The sequence below is a fragment of the Microtus oregoni genome, unplaced genomic scaffold (genome assembly GCF_018167655.1).
Source record: "Microtus oregoni isolate MIOR12 unplaced genomic scaffold, Mior012 000018F_ref0000195, whole genome shotgun sequence".
NCBI lineage: Eukaryota > Metazoa > Chordata > Mammalia > Rodentia > Cricetidae > Microtus > Microtus oregoni.
In genome coordinates, this window is record NW_024543077.1 from 3634991 (window position 1) to 3648334 (window position 13344).

At 50.0% G+C, this 13344-nt stretch overlaps 1 protein-coding gene across 3 annotated transcripts; it reads left to right on the plus strand.

The window, feature by feature from the left end:
* Window positions 1–1203: 1203 nt before the first annotated feature.
* On the plus strand, window positions 1204–12575 carry LOC121458894 (mitochondrial uncoupling protein 3-like). Of its 3 annotated transcripts, none has more exons than XM_041668259.1 (8): window positions 1204–1276; window positions 5629–5843; window positions 6249–6450; window positions 6620–6820; window positions 7771–7872; window positions 8260–8440; window positions 10908–10998; window positions 11268–12575. In XM_041668259.1, the coding sequence occupies exons 2-8, from the start codon at window positions 5718–5720 to the stop codon at window positions 11295–11297; spliced, it is 933 nt and encodes a 310-aa protein (XP_041524193.1). In that variant the 5' UTR covers window positions 1204–1276; window positions 5629–5717; the 3' UTR covers window positions 11298–12575. The 3 variants fall into 3 exon arrangements, with proteins under 3 accessions (XP_041524193.1, XP_041524191.1, XP_041524194.1); XM_041668257.1 differs by having other exon boundaries at window positions 11643–12575; XM_041668260.1 differs by having other exon boundaries at window positions 12045–12575.
* Window positions 12576–13344: the final 769 nt, after the last annotated feature.

Genomic DNA, 13344 nt, shown 5'->3' on the forward strand with positions numbered 1-13344 from the left:
CCCTCCCTCGGGTTTTTCCTGGACCTGCTGCCTCCAGTCTGACTCTTCCTTGTAGCTCCAACCCCCCTTCCCCCATAGCTCTCAGTCCTGCCCAACTCCAGAGTAATAGTTCCAAACTTGTAAGGGCAGGGCATGGACCAAGATAGAGGATAGACACTAGACGTTACACTACTCACCCCGGGACCAGGGCTCTGTGCTCTAGCTTCAAAATGGCCTCAATCTTCTCTTCCCTGCCTATCTTCTCCTGCCCCCTCTCCTTTTTGTCTGCCTTCTCTGTCAGCTATGTCCAACCTCAGTGCCTGCAGATGACATGTCGTGGAGAACAGTGGTTACAGCAGATAGACCCAATGTGTGTTATATGTGTTATGGGCGGTATCCTAGCTGTGTACTTGGGAAGCCACTGTCCTTGAGGTTCAGTTTTCTGTGTAAAGCATTGACTCATGAGGGTTCTACACACAGTAAAGGAGTGAAGTACTGATACACGCTTCGGTGTGTAACACCACTGTGCAAGTCAAAGTAGCCAGCCACGAGAAGCCATACACTCTATGATCCTACTCAAACAAATATCTAGGGCAAGCAAATAGAAACAGAAAGATGAGTGGTTGCCTGAAGCTGGGGTGCGGGGAGGAAGGGGTGACTCGTATTTTTGAGCTGTAATGAGAATGTTCTGAACTAGATTATAGTAGTTGCTCAACCTGACTCTACAAAAAGTGTTTGAATTGTGTGCTCTAAGTGGACATTGTTTTACTTTGTTTTTAAATTTAGGATCCCGATAATAATTGTTTCTTTGGGGGTAAGGGAAATAGAAATGATGTGTCTGAAATACCAAGCACCCGACGGGCACCAAGAAAGGGTGCTTATCATCATTGCTGTTGGGAAGAAGAGACCCCAGAGAACCCCTGGGTTCTTTGAGAACCTTTGGGCTCTCAAAGGTGACAATGCACACACCACACCCCATCTCCCCTGATCACCAATGTAGCGCTCCTCTTAAAAACCCAAAAGAGCCATGTTAAAGAGCCCCAGGTCCAGGAAGATAAACCAGATCTGGAACTCCCTGGTCCCCTCCCCTCCCTGCCGCACAGCAGCCCGCCTCTTGTCAAGTGATCAGGCTGTCAACTAGCTTCTCAGAATTAGGTTTCAGGTCAGCTGGTGCCTAAGACCAGTACCGAGCCAGAGGCAACAGAGACAACAGTGAATGGTGAGGAGGGGCCATCGGATCCTGCTGCCACCACTGGAATGGAGCCCCAGGGAGCCCCTACCTTGGCTAGACTGATAGGTGAGACCCCATACCTTGCCTCAGCTCCCCTTGCCCCCTTTGCCTGCTCTCCCTTCCATAGAAGCTCACAGCCAGGAGTGATTCGGTCTAGCCCCACCTGGTCAAGATGAAGGAAGTGCAGCCCTAGGGAAGCTCCCATATCTGTGTGACTCCCCAAGACTCCCCTTTGTGCTACTGGCCCCTCTCTTAGAATTTTACAGATCACAGATGGGCAGTGTCCTCCTTTGGCCCAGGATTTCCGCCCAGAGGACAAACTCCTCTCCAGCACTTGTCCTGGGGCCCTTCCTAGGTAGAGATGATGAGGGCATCTCTGGTCCAGGTGTGGCAGACTTTTCTAAAGCCTGTGCTCACTCTACTTGCTGGCGTCCTCAGTGCAGATGCAAATGCTTGAGAGAACGGGTTAAGCTGAAGGCAGGACACACTCAGCAAACACAAATGGGCCCTGTAGACTGGAGCATCTCATGCTTTGCGTGCCCTAGCAGGGCCACAGGATGAGGATTGCTCAGAACTTGCACCTCCAGATGGTTTCAAAGGTCTGCAGCCCACCAGGATTTTCAAATAACAGCTGAGGCACAGCAAGGAGGAGATTGGGGAGCTCTGACCTCAGGGAGGGTCCTACTGTGTCTGCCTTTCTAACCTTGCCCACGTACTCAAGAATGTCTCCCCGTCCTTTCTATTTCTGATGCATGGCTCAGGGATACTCCTTCAAAGACTTGGTGCACCCAATTGCAAGCTCTTGACCAAGTTCAGGCTTTGGTCTCTTTTTTTTTTTTTTTTTTTTTTTGGTTTTTCGAGACAGGGTTTCTCTGTGGTTTTGGAGCCTGTCCTGGAACTAGCTCTGTATACCAGGCTGGTCTCGAACTCACAGAGATCCGCCTGCCTCTGCCTCCCGAGTGCTGGGATTAAAGGCGTGCGCCACCACCGCCCGGCCAGGCTTTGGTCTCTTGTGAGCACCTTTCCAACACCATCCTCACTGGTCTGTCTTTGATGCCTGCACCTGCATGCTCCAACCCCCCAGCCCCTCCTCATTCTCCACTAGACTAAGTCTAACCTTGGCATTTGCAGCCCTCTACCAAAGGGTCCTGAGGTCATCTCTGACCTCATTTCCTGTCTCCTCATTTTGGTAAGAATGATTTTTGGGCAGCTGGCCCTCCTTGGACTGTCTTCACAGAGAAGGAGGGAAAGTTGATCTTTTCCCTGCTTTGGAGGCTCCTATGGACCTACAGTTAGTGAGGCAGTGCTACAAGACAGCAGGGTCAAAAGTAGCAGAGAACAAAGTGAGTTGAGAAGGGAAGCCCTGGTTGACAAGGAAGCAAAAACTCCAGAGGCGCACCTGGCCCCAGTAAGGAGAAAACTCCATTAAGTGGTCTCTGCAGGACCTGGCTCAGCACCAGCACCACCCACCCTCTGTTCCCTCCAGCAGAGGAGTCACTCACGGTGTGACAGTGGCCATACACAGGTCCTTTGCGTGACTCACCTCGGTGTTTCTCTACAAAGCAGAGCAGAACACAGGTTTTTTTCTGCCAGCACCTGAATGGTCCCAAGATAGGCTCATCCCAGGGGCCTCCCCACCTCTGTGTGAACCTCAGATTCGTGATTGCAAGTCACCCAGCCGCCTAGTTCTCCAGGCAAATCCAAGGCTGGGGGCGAAGAAGAGGCCACCAGATGCCATCAAGAGAGTCAGCTGCTCCCACAGTACATGCCAGGCCTGGGCAGGGAATCCAGTACCTCCCTGCTGGGAAGGAGCCAGGCCTGGCTGCCCTTCTGTAGGGCAAAGGGGAATGAGGCCTGAGCAAGTGGATGGTGTTTCCTTAACACGCCTGCACAGCTGGTTCCCAGCCAAGTTGGCTTCAAGAGCCTAGGCCTCAGGCCTCACTCTCCAAAGAACCCCCTCCTTGGGCTTCTCTCAATTTACAACTCAGACAGACAAGAAGATGGGCTGAAAGAAGAGCCTGGAGAGCCAAGGTCTGACTGTACCCACCCACATAGACTTTAGCCTCTCTGGGCCCATGACTTTCATCTGATTAGTGGACCTTGGTATTCAGCCAGCCTTCTCCAGACATGTATATTTGGTTTTATGAAGCACTCAGTAACTGCTTTGAATGCTCAACCAAAGACAGATGACCACGTTGACTAGACCATGGATAGTGTAGTAATGACAACTGATGGTTTGGCTATCAGAACAATTAGATTGGAGTTCTGTGACCAGCGGTCAGTCAACCTCTTTCCATCTTAAGCCTCTATTTTCTCATCTGTAAACTGGATTTAGGTACTGCCCTGCTTTTTCCAAAGTGATTTTGAACCTGAAATAGGCTGAACACGGGTTTGGACACCAGGAGCTGTGTACACTGAGCAAGCTAATGTCTCCAAGCCTCTGCTGCCCTTCCTAACAGGAGCTGAAAATCGATGTATGTGGAAAGCTCCCACTGCAGGGCCCTTACAGCCCAGCAGTCAGCTCCTCCTGCTCTGAGCTTCGCTTATAGCAATGATTCTCAATCTATGGGTCTCAACCCCCACCCCATATCAGATATCCTGCATATCAGGTATTTACCTTATGATTCATAATGGTAGTAAAATTGCACTTATGAAGTAGCAACAAAATAACCTTATAATTGGGGGTCACTACACCTTGAGGAACTGTATGAAAGGGTCGTAGCATTAGGAAGGATGAGAGCCACTGCCCTACAGGTTCAGGCCTCTCCTAGACCATCCTTTTCATTATTGCAGCTGCCAAAAACCCTTTTCAAGCCTGGCCTACATTAATCCTTCTGTACCCCTTACAAGCAAAAGGACAGTCTTCCTCCTCTGGGACCCTCCTCGACAGCTCCTATACTGACCACATCTATACTGACCACAGTTCAGCGTGCACTACAGTTATTTGTGGGCACTGTCTAAACCAGCCCTTATGGTCTGCTGACAATGCTCCATAGGCAGCTCACAGGCGTGGGTTTTTATTCCGGGAAACCAAGCCCTATGGGTGGGTTTATGTGTGCTGGCCTTTACCAGCTGAATCCCTGGAATAGCTCAGAGGCATGAGGTGAGGACGGGCTTGGACAGATGTGAGAGAGGAGCTCCCAAAGATGTTGCCATCTGTTTTCTCAACAAATACATCGCCCCTAGATGGGCGAGGCCCCTGTTCTGGAGCCGGTGCATCTGAGGGGGACAGTACAGCAGCAGATGAGGTCGAGGGGTGACTGGTGCCACGAGATGATTGAAAGTGGTACTGAGTTAGCATTTGAGTTCAGGAAAGATCCTCTTTAGAGGTGACATCTTAGGAGAAGTGTGAAGGAAGTGAAGAGGCAGTCTGCCGGTGTCTGAGAGAACTGTATTCCAAACGAATGCAGCTCAAGTGGTGTGAGACCACTGCCCTCAGCCACTGGGAAAGAGAGGGCTCAACAGCAAGAACCTGAGGCCCAGTTCCACCAACAGACCAGTCAGGAAACCCTACAGAGGGAAGCAACAAAAACTGAGAAGGATTCTTTTATAGAGAGAGGTATATCCAGGCCAAACACAGCAGCGTAGGGATAGAATCCCAGCATTTGAGAACCTGAAGCTGTATGATCTCAGATTCGAGACTGGCCTGGGGAATTTAGTGAAACTTTTGCCTCAAATACATACATACATACGTACAAACATACATACATACATATACATACATACATACGAGAGCTGGAGAGATGGCTCAGCTGAGGTCCTGAGTTCGATTCCCAGCACCCACATGGTGGTTCACAACCATCTGTAATAGGATCTGATGCCCTCTTCTAGCATGCAGGTATATATACAGAGCACTCATACATAAAATATAAATAATTAAAAAATAACAGGAGAGTGCTAGGGAGGCATTTCATTGGTAGAGGGTTCACCTTACACTAGGCCCTAAGTTCAATACCTACCAAGGAGGCAGGAGGGTTAAGGCGTCCTTTGAGGGGGTTGGGGGTGGGACTGGCTTAGTCCAGGATGAATTACTATCTCCAGTCGAAAGTAATGTTTGTCCTGTTTGGGAAAGAGGCATGAGACACCTCAGAAAACTTGCCCAGTGAGGAAACAGCAGACACTGTGAGAACAGGGTGCCTGTGGAGTCAGAACCAGGCATGCTGCCTGCCTGACCTCAGTTTCCTCAGCCATTCAGTGATGATACCAACGGCCCTGTCTGCTATCCCCTTAATCCTCTGTGACAGGGATTGTTTGGTGTGAAAGACAGGATTTTTATGGGCCAAGTTCAGGCAGCTTAAGTGTGGCAGTACCCAGTCTTCTCACTTTGAAACGCCCCTTCAGGGTGTTGTGAGATCTCTGGGAGCAGGACAGAGCCAGACAGCCCAGACTCCGTGTGTTCTCTGCCTTATCTCCTGCAGCTGCCTCTGGGAACTGAAGGATTGCCAGGCGACCTTGCTCCTTGAACCTCCATAGGCACCAAAGGAACCAGGCCCAGCCACTCAAGACCATGGTTGGGCTTCAGCCTTCAGAAGTGCCTCCGACAACAGTTGTGAAGTTCCTAGGGGCTGGCATGGCAGCCTGTTTTGCTGACCTCCTCACCTTCCCCCTGGACACTGCCAAGGTCCGCCTGCAGGTGGGTGCCTTTGGCCAATGGTTATGATTCATGAGGAAGGAGGAGCTGCTTCTGCGCAGCATCAGCCCAGGTGCCAACTTCCTCACACTGCTTTGGCGGAAGGCCACTCCACACACTGCTTTGGTCCCTACCACCTTCCCTCAGGACCAAAATAATCCAAATACCTAGATATGATGCGGCTCTTTACAGCTTACCTACCTCTGCTTTGTAAACCGTAAAGGCTAAAATAAAAGTAAGGCAGTAACGGTGTGGGCTTGGGTGAGCCGCTCTCCATCTACTATAAGATAGAAGGCAAACCAACCACTCCGGTGTGAGAGCGGCTTTGTGAACTGCACCATCTTGCACACACAGCCCCTCCTTCCCCAGTCACCCATCAGCTCCTCAGGCCCTGCACTTGTCCCTCAGATCCAGGGGGAGAACCCAGGGGCGCAGAGTGTACAGTACCGCGGCGTGCTGGGTACCATCCTGACCATGGTGCGCACTGAGGGTCCCCGGAGTCCCTATAGCGGGTTGGTTGCTGGCCTGCATCGTCAGATGAGCTTTGCCTCCATTCGAATTGGCCTCTACGACTCTGTCAAACAGTTCTACACTCCCAAAGGAGAGGACCGTGAGTACCAGCACCAGGGACACCCAGGGGTGGGTGGGAGCTCAGTTGGCCTGTGGGTCAAGGACATGGAGTGGTCCAACAAGGAGAACTGGACGCGGGGAAACTGGTGATAGACACTGGCAAGATTTTGACGGTGTTAAGTGCTCACGGTTCTCTCTGCCATCTCCAGACTCCAGCATCGCCATCAGGATTTTAGCAGGCTGCACCACGGGAGCCATGGCAGTGACCTGTGCCCAGCCCACAGATGTGGTGAAGGTCCGATTTCAAGCCATGATACGCCTGGGAACTGGAGGCGAGAGGAAATACAGAGGGACTATGGATGCCTACAGAACCATTGCCAGGGAGGAAGGAGTCAGGGGCCTGTGGAAAGGTAAACATGGTACCCTTGGGCAGAGCTTTCCTATCCTGAGGACTGAGACAGGGAGCCCAGCAAGCAGGAACTCCCAAAGCATGGCTCTCCCAAAGAACACCCAAATACAATACCCCACCTGACACAGGACCTCAAATATTGTTCACCTTACCAATCCTCCCCTGCATAGGCGAGCCTGAGAGAGACAGAAATGAGCACAGGGTGTCCCCTCCTCCTGGGTTTACTGCAGAGGAACTAAGGAAGCCAAGGTGCAGCTTACATCACAGGCAGGGGGCCAGGAGGCAGGCCAGAGGTGGAGAGGCTGAGCTGGATCCAAAAATCACTTGATCTCAAAGACCAAGATGTAGGGACAGAAGGGGAAAGCCTTCAGAGGACAGAGCAGAAACAGAAGCATGGAGGAGCACAGCTGTGGAGCCAGTTGCAGTGAGTGAGTGAGGGGACTTCCTTTGGAATGAAGACCGTAGAGTCCCCTGTGTTTAGCCCTTGGCAAATGCCAGAATCCCTCCTGTGCTTGGACTACCATTCCCATGAATCTTTGCATGAGAAAAATGGCCCTGTGGTGTTTAAGAGTAGGACACCCCAGTCGCAGTGCTGCCAGTGTACTCTCTTGCTGGTGTCCCACGCATGCCAAGCCTCCCAGGGTCCTGCCATACATTCTGTCACTGTCCTAGGGACTCAGCCTCCCTCTTCCATGGAAAATTTCCTTTCCTGACTGCTCTGGGTCTCCGGGAGACATGTTGAAATGTTGACAGAGTGCAAACTATGCTCCAAATGCAGCCAAGCAATGGGCATCTGTTTGTGAAGGTACAGGAGTTTGATAGCTGATAACCACAGAAGGAAAGTGGGATCTACTTGGCTGAGGTGTGGTCCTCTGGCCAAGTCCACTGCTATAGAGCTCAGTACCCAAGCTGGAGCATTGCATTCATCAGTCCTCCCTGCCTTCCTAACAGGGACTTGGCCCAACATCACGAGAAACGCCATTGTCAACTGTGCTGAGATGGTGACCTATGACATCATCAAGGAGAAGCTGCTGGACTCTCGCCTGTTCACTGGTGAGAGTGGGTAGGGAGACAGGAGTGGGTATCACTCAAGAGGCATCAGGGATCTAAAAAAAAAAAACAGAGCAAGGAGCAGTACCCAGTTCAGGATTATGATGAAGAAAGAGGCCTAGGCTAGAAGCCAGAGCCCTGGGTTCCAGGGCCAGCACCATACTCAGTATATTTGTGACAGTCCCTTGCCTTCTCTGACTTCAGTTTCCTAGAAGAAAAAAAAAAAAACTACACAGCTTTCTTACTCAGAAATGAGAGATGCTAGGTTCTAGCTTGTGAAGACTAACCAAGAGCATTGAGTACTGTGCTCCAGGTCAAGGTTGCACTGGAGATGCAAAGCTTACACACCTGCTCCATTCCTGGAATTTGTTCTTCCCTCCCCTTCTACAGACAACTTCCCTTGTCACTTTGTCTCCGCCTTTGGAGCTGGCTTTTGTGCCACAGTGGTGGCCTCCCCAGTGGATGTGGTAAAGACCAGATACATGAATGCTCCCCCAGGCAGGTACCACAGCCCACTACACTGTATGCTGAAGATGGTGGCGCAGGAGGGCCCCACAGCCTTCTACAAAGGGTAAGCTGTCACCTTCTGCCTCTACCACTCTTTCCAAAAAACTTGAGCTCTCTCTCTTCCTCTCTCTCCTGTCCTCTCTTCTTTGTCCTTTTCTCCCTTTTTTTCTCTGAGACTGGTGAATTTCAGACCAGCCTAGAACTCGCTAAGTAGCCAACAATGACCTTGACATTCTAATTCCCCTTGGCTCCACCTCTGAACCCTGCACACACACCTGGTGCAGGGGTTATACCACCACACCTGGTTTTTGGGGTCTTCTTATCCCAGAAGCCTAAGAAAAAGTAGGCCATGACTAGATAAAATTATTGTCTCCAAATACTTTGGGCGGGGGAGATTTTCACCCCTGCTGCTCTGACCATTCACCACCACACTCATGGCAACGTGAGTGCCATTCTTCCATGCCAACACTCAGGCTTCCTGTTCCTGCATGGAAGGATTATCATTATCACCATAACATGTTATGTGTGGTGTATGTGTGTATCGTGAAGTTGGTGCCCTCCTTCGACCTTTACATGGGTTCCATAGTTCAAACTCAGTCCAAGGGTGTGCATCTGTGTGCACAGCACCTTAGCCCATGGGGATGCCTTCCTCAACGCCTGTATAATCTAATCTCAGCCACCCTTGCCAACTAATCCAAATGCCACCTCCTCCCTCACACGTGTTTCCCCCTCTCCCTGAACATCAGTAGTACTGTTTGATCTCCTTCCAGTGTAATTTCACCTCCTACAAATTCATCTTCATGCTCCTTGGAGCTGAGGCCAGTGACTCATCCATTTTTATCATCTGAAGATCCAAACACAGAGCAAGTATGCAATAGTGTGGGTTGTTCATCTTCATCCTGAAAACCAAGTCCCTACGTTGAGCCTTGTATGAGGTACTTTATGTAGGGCTTTGCTACAGCCCTCTGAATTGGGTAGTAGTCCCCACAATGCGCTTCAAAATGGAGGCCCCAACACTAAGACCACACCCTATCCCACTGGTAAGGTCTTTGCTTGGCTCCCACATTGTTGCCTTCAGCTAGTATTTTCTGGTGTGTGATGTTTAGTTGAGTGCAGGAGACCAACAGAAGCCACAGAGGTTCTCATGTCTGGAAATGGCGTACTCAACCTGTTACCCAACACGGTTCACCTGAGTGTTTTCAGCTTGTGACTCAGTTTATTCTATCACTTGACAAATGTTTATTGAACATTGTGTGTGTGCCAGGATCTGCCCTATGCCTCCCTCAGAGAATCATAGACAAGGTGCTGGCACACCCAGCTTTACTGTCCTTACTTCTAAGACAAGGCACCTGAAGTTGGAGCAGCTAGGATTTTAGCCCAGGTTTGGCTTGACTCTGGTGTGTGGATAATATTGCCACAGTGATATAATCCTTATATGAAGGTTCAAGAACAGCCAAGACAAGCTGGTTAAAGTAGGGCTTGCCTTGAGTTCAAGTCCAGCCAGAACTACATAGTAAAGCCTTCCCATACCCTCCCCAACAAAGGAAATGCCATGGTACTTGGCTGCCATGCCCAAATGAATCCTACAGCATGAAGAGCAGCCCTTCAGACTGGAAAGACAATCCAAACCGAGGGGACAGCAATGTGTTTAAAGGGACAGAAGAGGGCCTGGCATCCCCAGGGCATGATAACTTGATCCCGCAGAACCCAGGGGGACCGAGAGGGAGCAATTGGACAGTGACTGAGCTGAGGGACCAGAGGCCAGGATCGTCCCCGCCTCTGAGAAGCAGGGTCAGATGGACCTCTCCCCCGGGTAGTAGCTGAGCAGAGCTTTCTGGAAACGAACTGATTTCTGGTGCCATGGTCCCTCCACCCTACCCCACATCTACTTCTTCATGTCCTAGCCTGGGCTTTCTCTGGGTGGAAATATGCATGTAAATGAGCCTAAAGCCCCTAGCGTCAGGATGAGTTGGGTCAGACAGTGTGCCTCAACCCTACAGCACTACTTACCAACTTTGTGGTTTTTTTTTAAAAAAATATTTATTTATTTATTTATTTATTATGTATACAATATTCTGTGTGCATGTCTGCAGGCCAGAAGAGGGCACCAGACCTCTTTACAGATGGTTGTGAGCCACCATGCGGATGCCGGGAATTGAACTCAGGACCTTTGAAAGAGCAGGCAATGCTCTTAACCACTGAGCCATCTCTCCAGCCCCAACTTTGTGGTTTGAGGGCCTCAGCCTCTCTGGCCTCAGTTTTTAACAAAGGGCAAGCAGCCAGCAGAGTGAGCCCACAGACCTCTGAGAATTAACTTCCAAACACTGTAACCTGCCTTAATGATAGCTATTGTTCCTTTTCTGGTTCCAACTCCTGCCTAAATTCCCTCAGCAGTGACATCAAAGCCAAAACGGATCTCAGAAAAAATAATTGTGACAAGCAGCCTTCAGATAGCATGGAGACAGCACAGGTAGGTGTGTCTGTGCCTCCTAGCCCGGTCCTCTTCACGAGGTAGTTGTTTCTCTCCTCAGATTTATGCCCTCCTTTCTGCGTTTGGGAGCCTGGAATGTGATGATGTTTGTAACCTACGAGCAGCTGAAACGGGCCTTGATGAAAGTTCAGGTATTGCGAGAATCTCCATTTTGAACAAGGCAAATGGGCCACTTGTTGCTTTCCTCATAAGAGGCTACCTAGAATAGAATCAAACCGCAGCTCTCTGCCTGGTGGGCCCAGCAAACTCAGGGGATCCTGGCCCCAAAAGAACTCTGTGATCCTTGCTGACTTGAGAAACTGAACTAAAAGAGGAGGCAAGTTTCAGCCTTCCGTGTTTTTTCCTAAAACATCTTTGTTTTTCACTGACCTGATGGGAATTAAATTATATTAATTTTTAGAACCCTTCCGGTTTGACGCCTAACATTTAGGCAAGAGAAAACAACATCAGATTCCTTTGGACAAAAGGGAGATTTGCCAGCTTCCCTGAAATGTAGGATTAGACGATGAATAAAAAACAGGAAAGGTTGCAAGCTTTGGGAAGATCAGCTCACTGGATACCCCAGGGATAGTTGCACTTCACTACAGGCTGCAGTCACCCAGGCACATCTGCCCTTCTGTACTGAACCTGCCAAGGACTCCAGTAGGATGCTGGGGAAAATGAGAAAGGAAGAAGAAAGCATTGAGTCCATACAAGCGAGGCTGACTGGGCCCACCCAGGACACTAGAGGACTGAGGATGTATGGTGGATCACAGCCCCTCCCTATCTACCTCAGGGTTTTGGGAGGATCAAGAGAGAAGCAGGGCATGGAAGCACTTTATAAAAACAATGCCCGTCTGCAGTTTAAAGTGAAGACAGTGGTTTAGGAGAGGTTTTGTCCAGAGAGGAAGCCTGAGGAAAATGCATTTGTTGTGGTAAGGCCATCCACACCAGCATGGTGAGGACCACAGATGACAGAAGCCGTGAGAACCTGCTGTCTGGTGACCTCAGAGGGCTGTGGGTCAGGACCCACAGTCTTTATAAAATTGTTATGCCTCAATAAAAGGAATTCCCACCTTAAGGAAAATAAGAACGACTGCTTTCCAGCCTTCTCTCAAGTCCTGTTTGTCGGGGTGGCAACAGTCCCAATTCCACCCTCCTAGACTTCCTTCTTCTCTCTCACTGCCTTTGCCTACAGAGACAATGCTGTATCTGGTAAGCTTTCAGCCTTTCATCTACAAAAGGGAGGGCTGAGTACAGGACCAATTTCCAAGCTTAAGACTGCACATCTGGCAACAAAAACGGCTCAGTGGGTCCAATCCGCAGGACCCACATGGTGGAAGGAGAGAACTCACTCTTGCAAGTTGTCATCTGACCACCACACAGGCACCCACGCATGCATGTGAATGTACATATGTACAAACACAACAAACAGAGGAATGAGTAGAAAGAAAAGTTTAACTGCACATGGCGGTTTGAAGGAGATGTCCCCCAGATGCCTCAGGCATTTGAATACTTGGTCCCCAGTTGTTAGTGGCTGTTTGGGGAAGTTTAGAAGATGGGACCTTGCTGGAAGAAATGTGTCAATGGGGACTGGCTTTGAGAGTCCAAAGACTCGTGCCATTCCCAGTTTTTCTATTTCCTGTTTTCAATTTAACATGTGAGTTCTCGGTGGCTGCTCCAGCCACTGTGCCTGCTGCCAGACCTCCTTGCCAAGATGGACGCTTTCTCTCTGGAACTGTCAGCCCCAAATAAAACTTCCTTCTCTGTGCAACTGCCTTGGTCATGGTGTTTTATCACAGCCATAGAAAAGTAACTAAGACAGTGCACATCTTTCAAGCTGTGTCTTACACTGTCACACATGTGATATATACTGTCTCATCTTGCTTCTCTGGAGCTTGGTTGGCTCTGATGGAAGTCAGAAGAGGCTCCATGCTGGAGATGGACTCACCTGCTAGAGCACTTTCCTAACATGCACATCCCAGAGTGTGACCCTCAGCACCACATAAACCAGACGTGGTGACACTCTCCTGTGATCCCAGCACACAAGAGGTAGAGGAAGGTGTGGATCAGGAGTTCAAGGTCACCCTGAGACCTGGTCTGGAAAAGAAAAAAGAAAGAGCAGAATCAGTCTCCAAGCCTCATCCTACCTCACTGGACTAGCCACAGAGAGCCTTTGCTTCTCTGTGTCTGTGACACCCCTGCCCCACTAGAAACACCTTGCAGGGGAGGAGATCAGAAAGATAGCTCAGCAATTAAGAGCACAAGTTGCTCTTGCAGAAGACCAGAGTTCCTAACACTCACATGGCAGGCAGCCCATAAATGCCTGTAACTCTGGGTCCAAGGGAACTGACCCCACCTCCTGTCCTCCTCTGGCACTGCACACACACACTCACAGAGGTCCACCTTCCTCTGTGCACTGCACACACACACACACACTCACAGAGGTCCACCTTCCTCTGTGCACTGCACACACACACACACACAGAGGTCCACCT

Excerpts from the sequence above, each read along its gene's own strand:
- LOC121458894 (XM_041668257.1), top strand. The coding sequence starts at position 5,718 with ATGGTTGGGCTTCAGCCTTCAGAAGTGCCTCCGACAACAGTTGTGAAG. Across the intron at positions 6,451-6,619 it reads CACTCCCAAAGGAGAGGACC|ACTCCAGCATCGCCATCAGG; the intron begins GTGAGTACCAGC and ends TGCCATCTCCAG. Across the intron at positions 10,999-11,642 it reads GGGCCTTGATGAAAGTTCAG|GGTTTTGGGAGGATCAAGAG; the intron begins GTATTGCGAGAA and ends TATCTACCTCAG.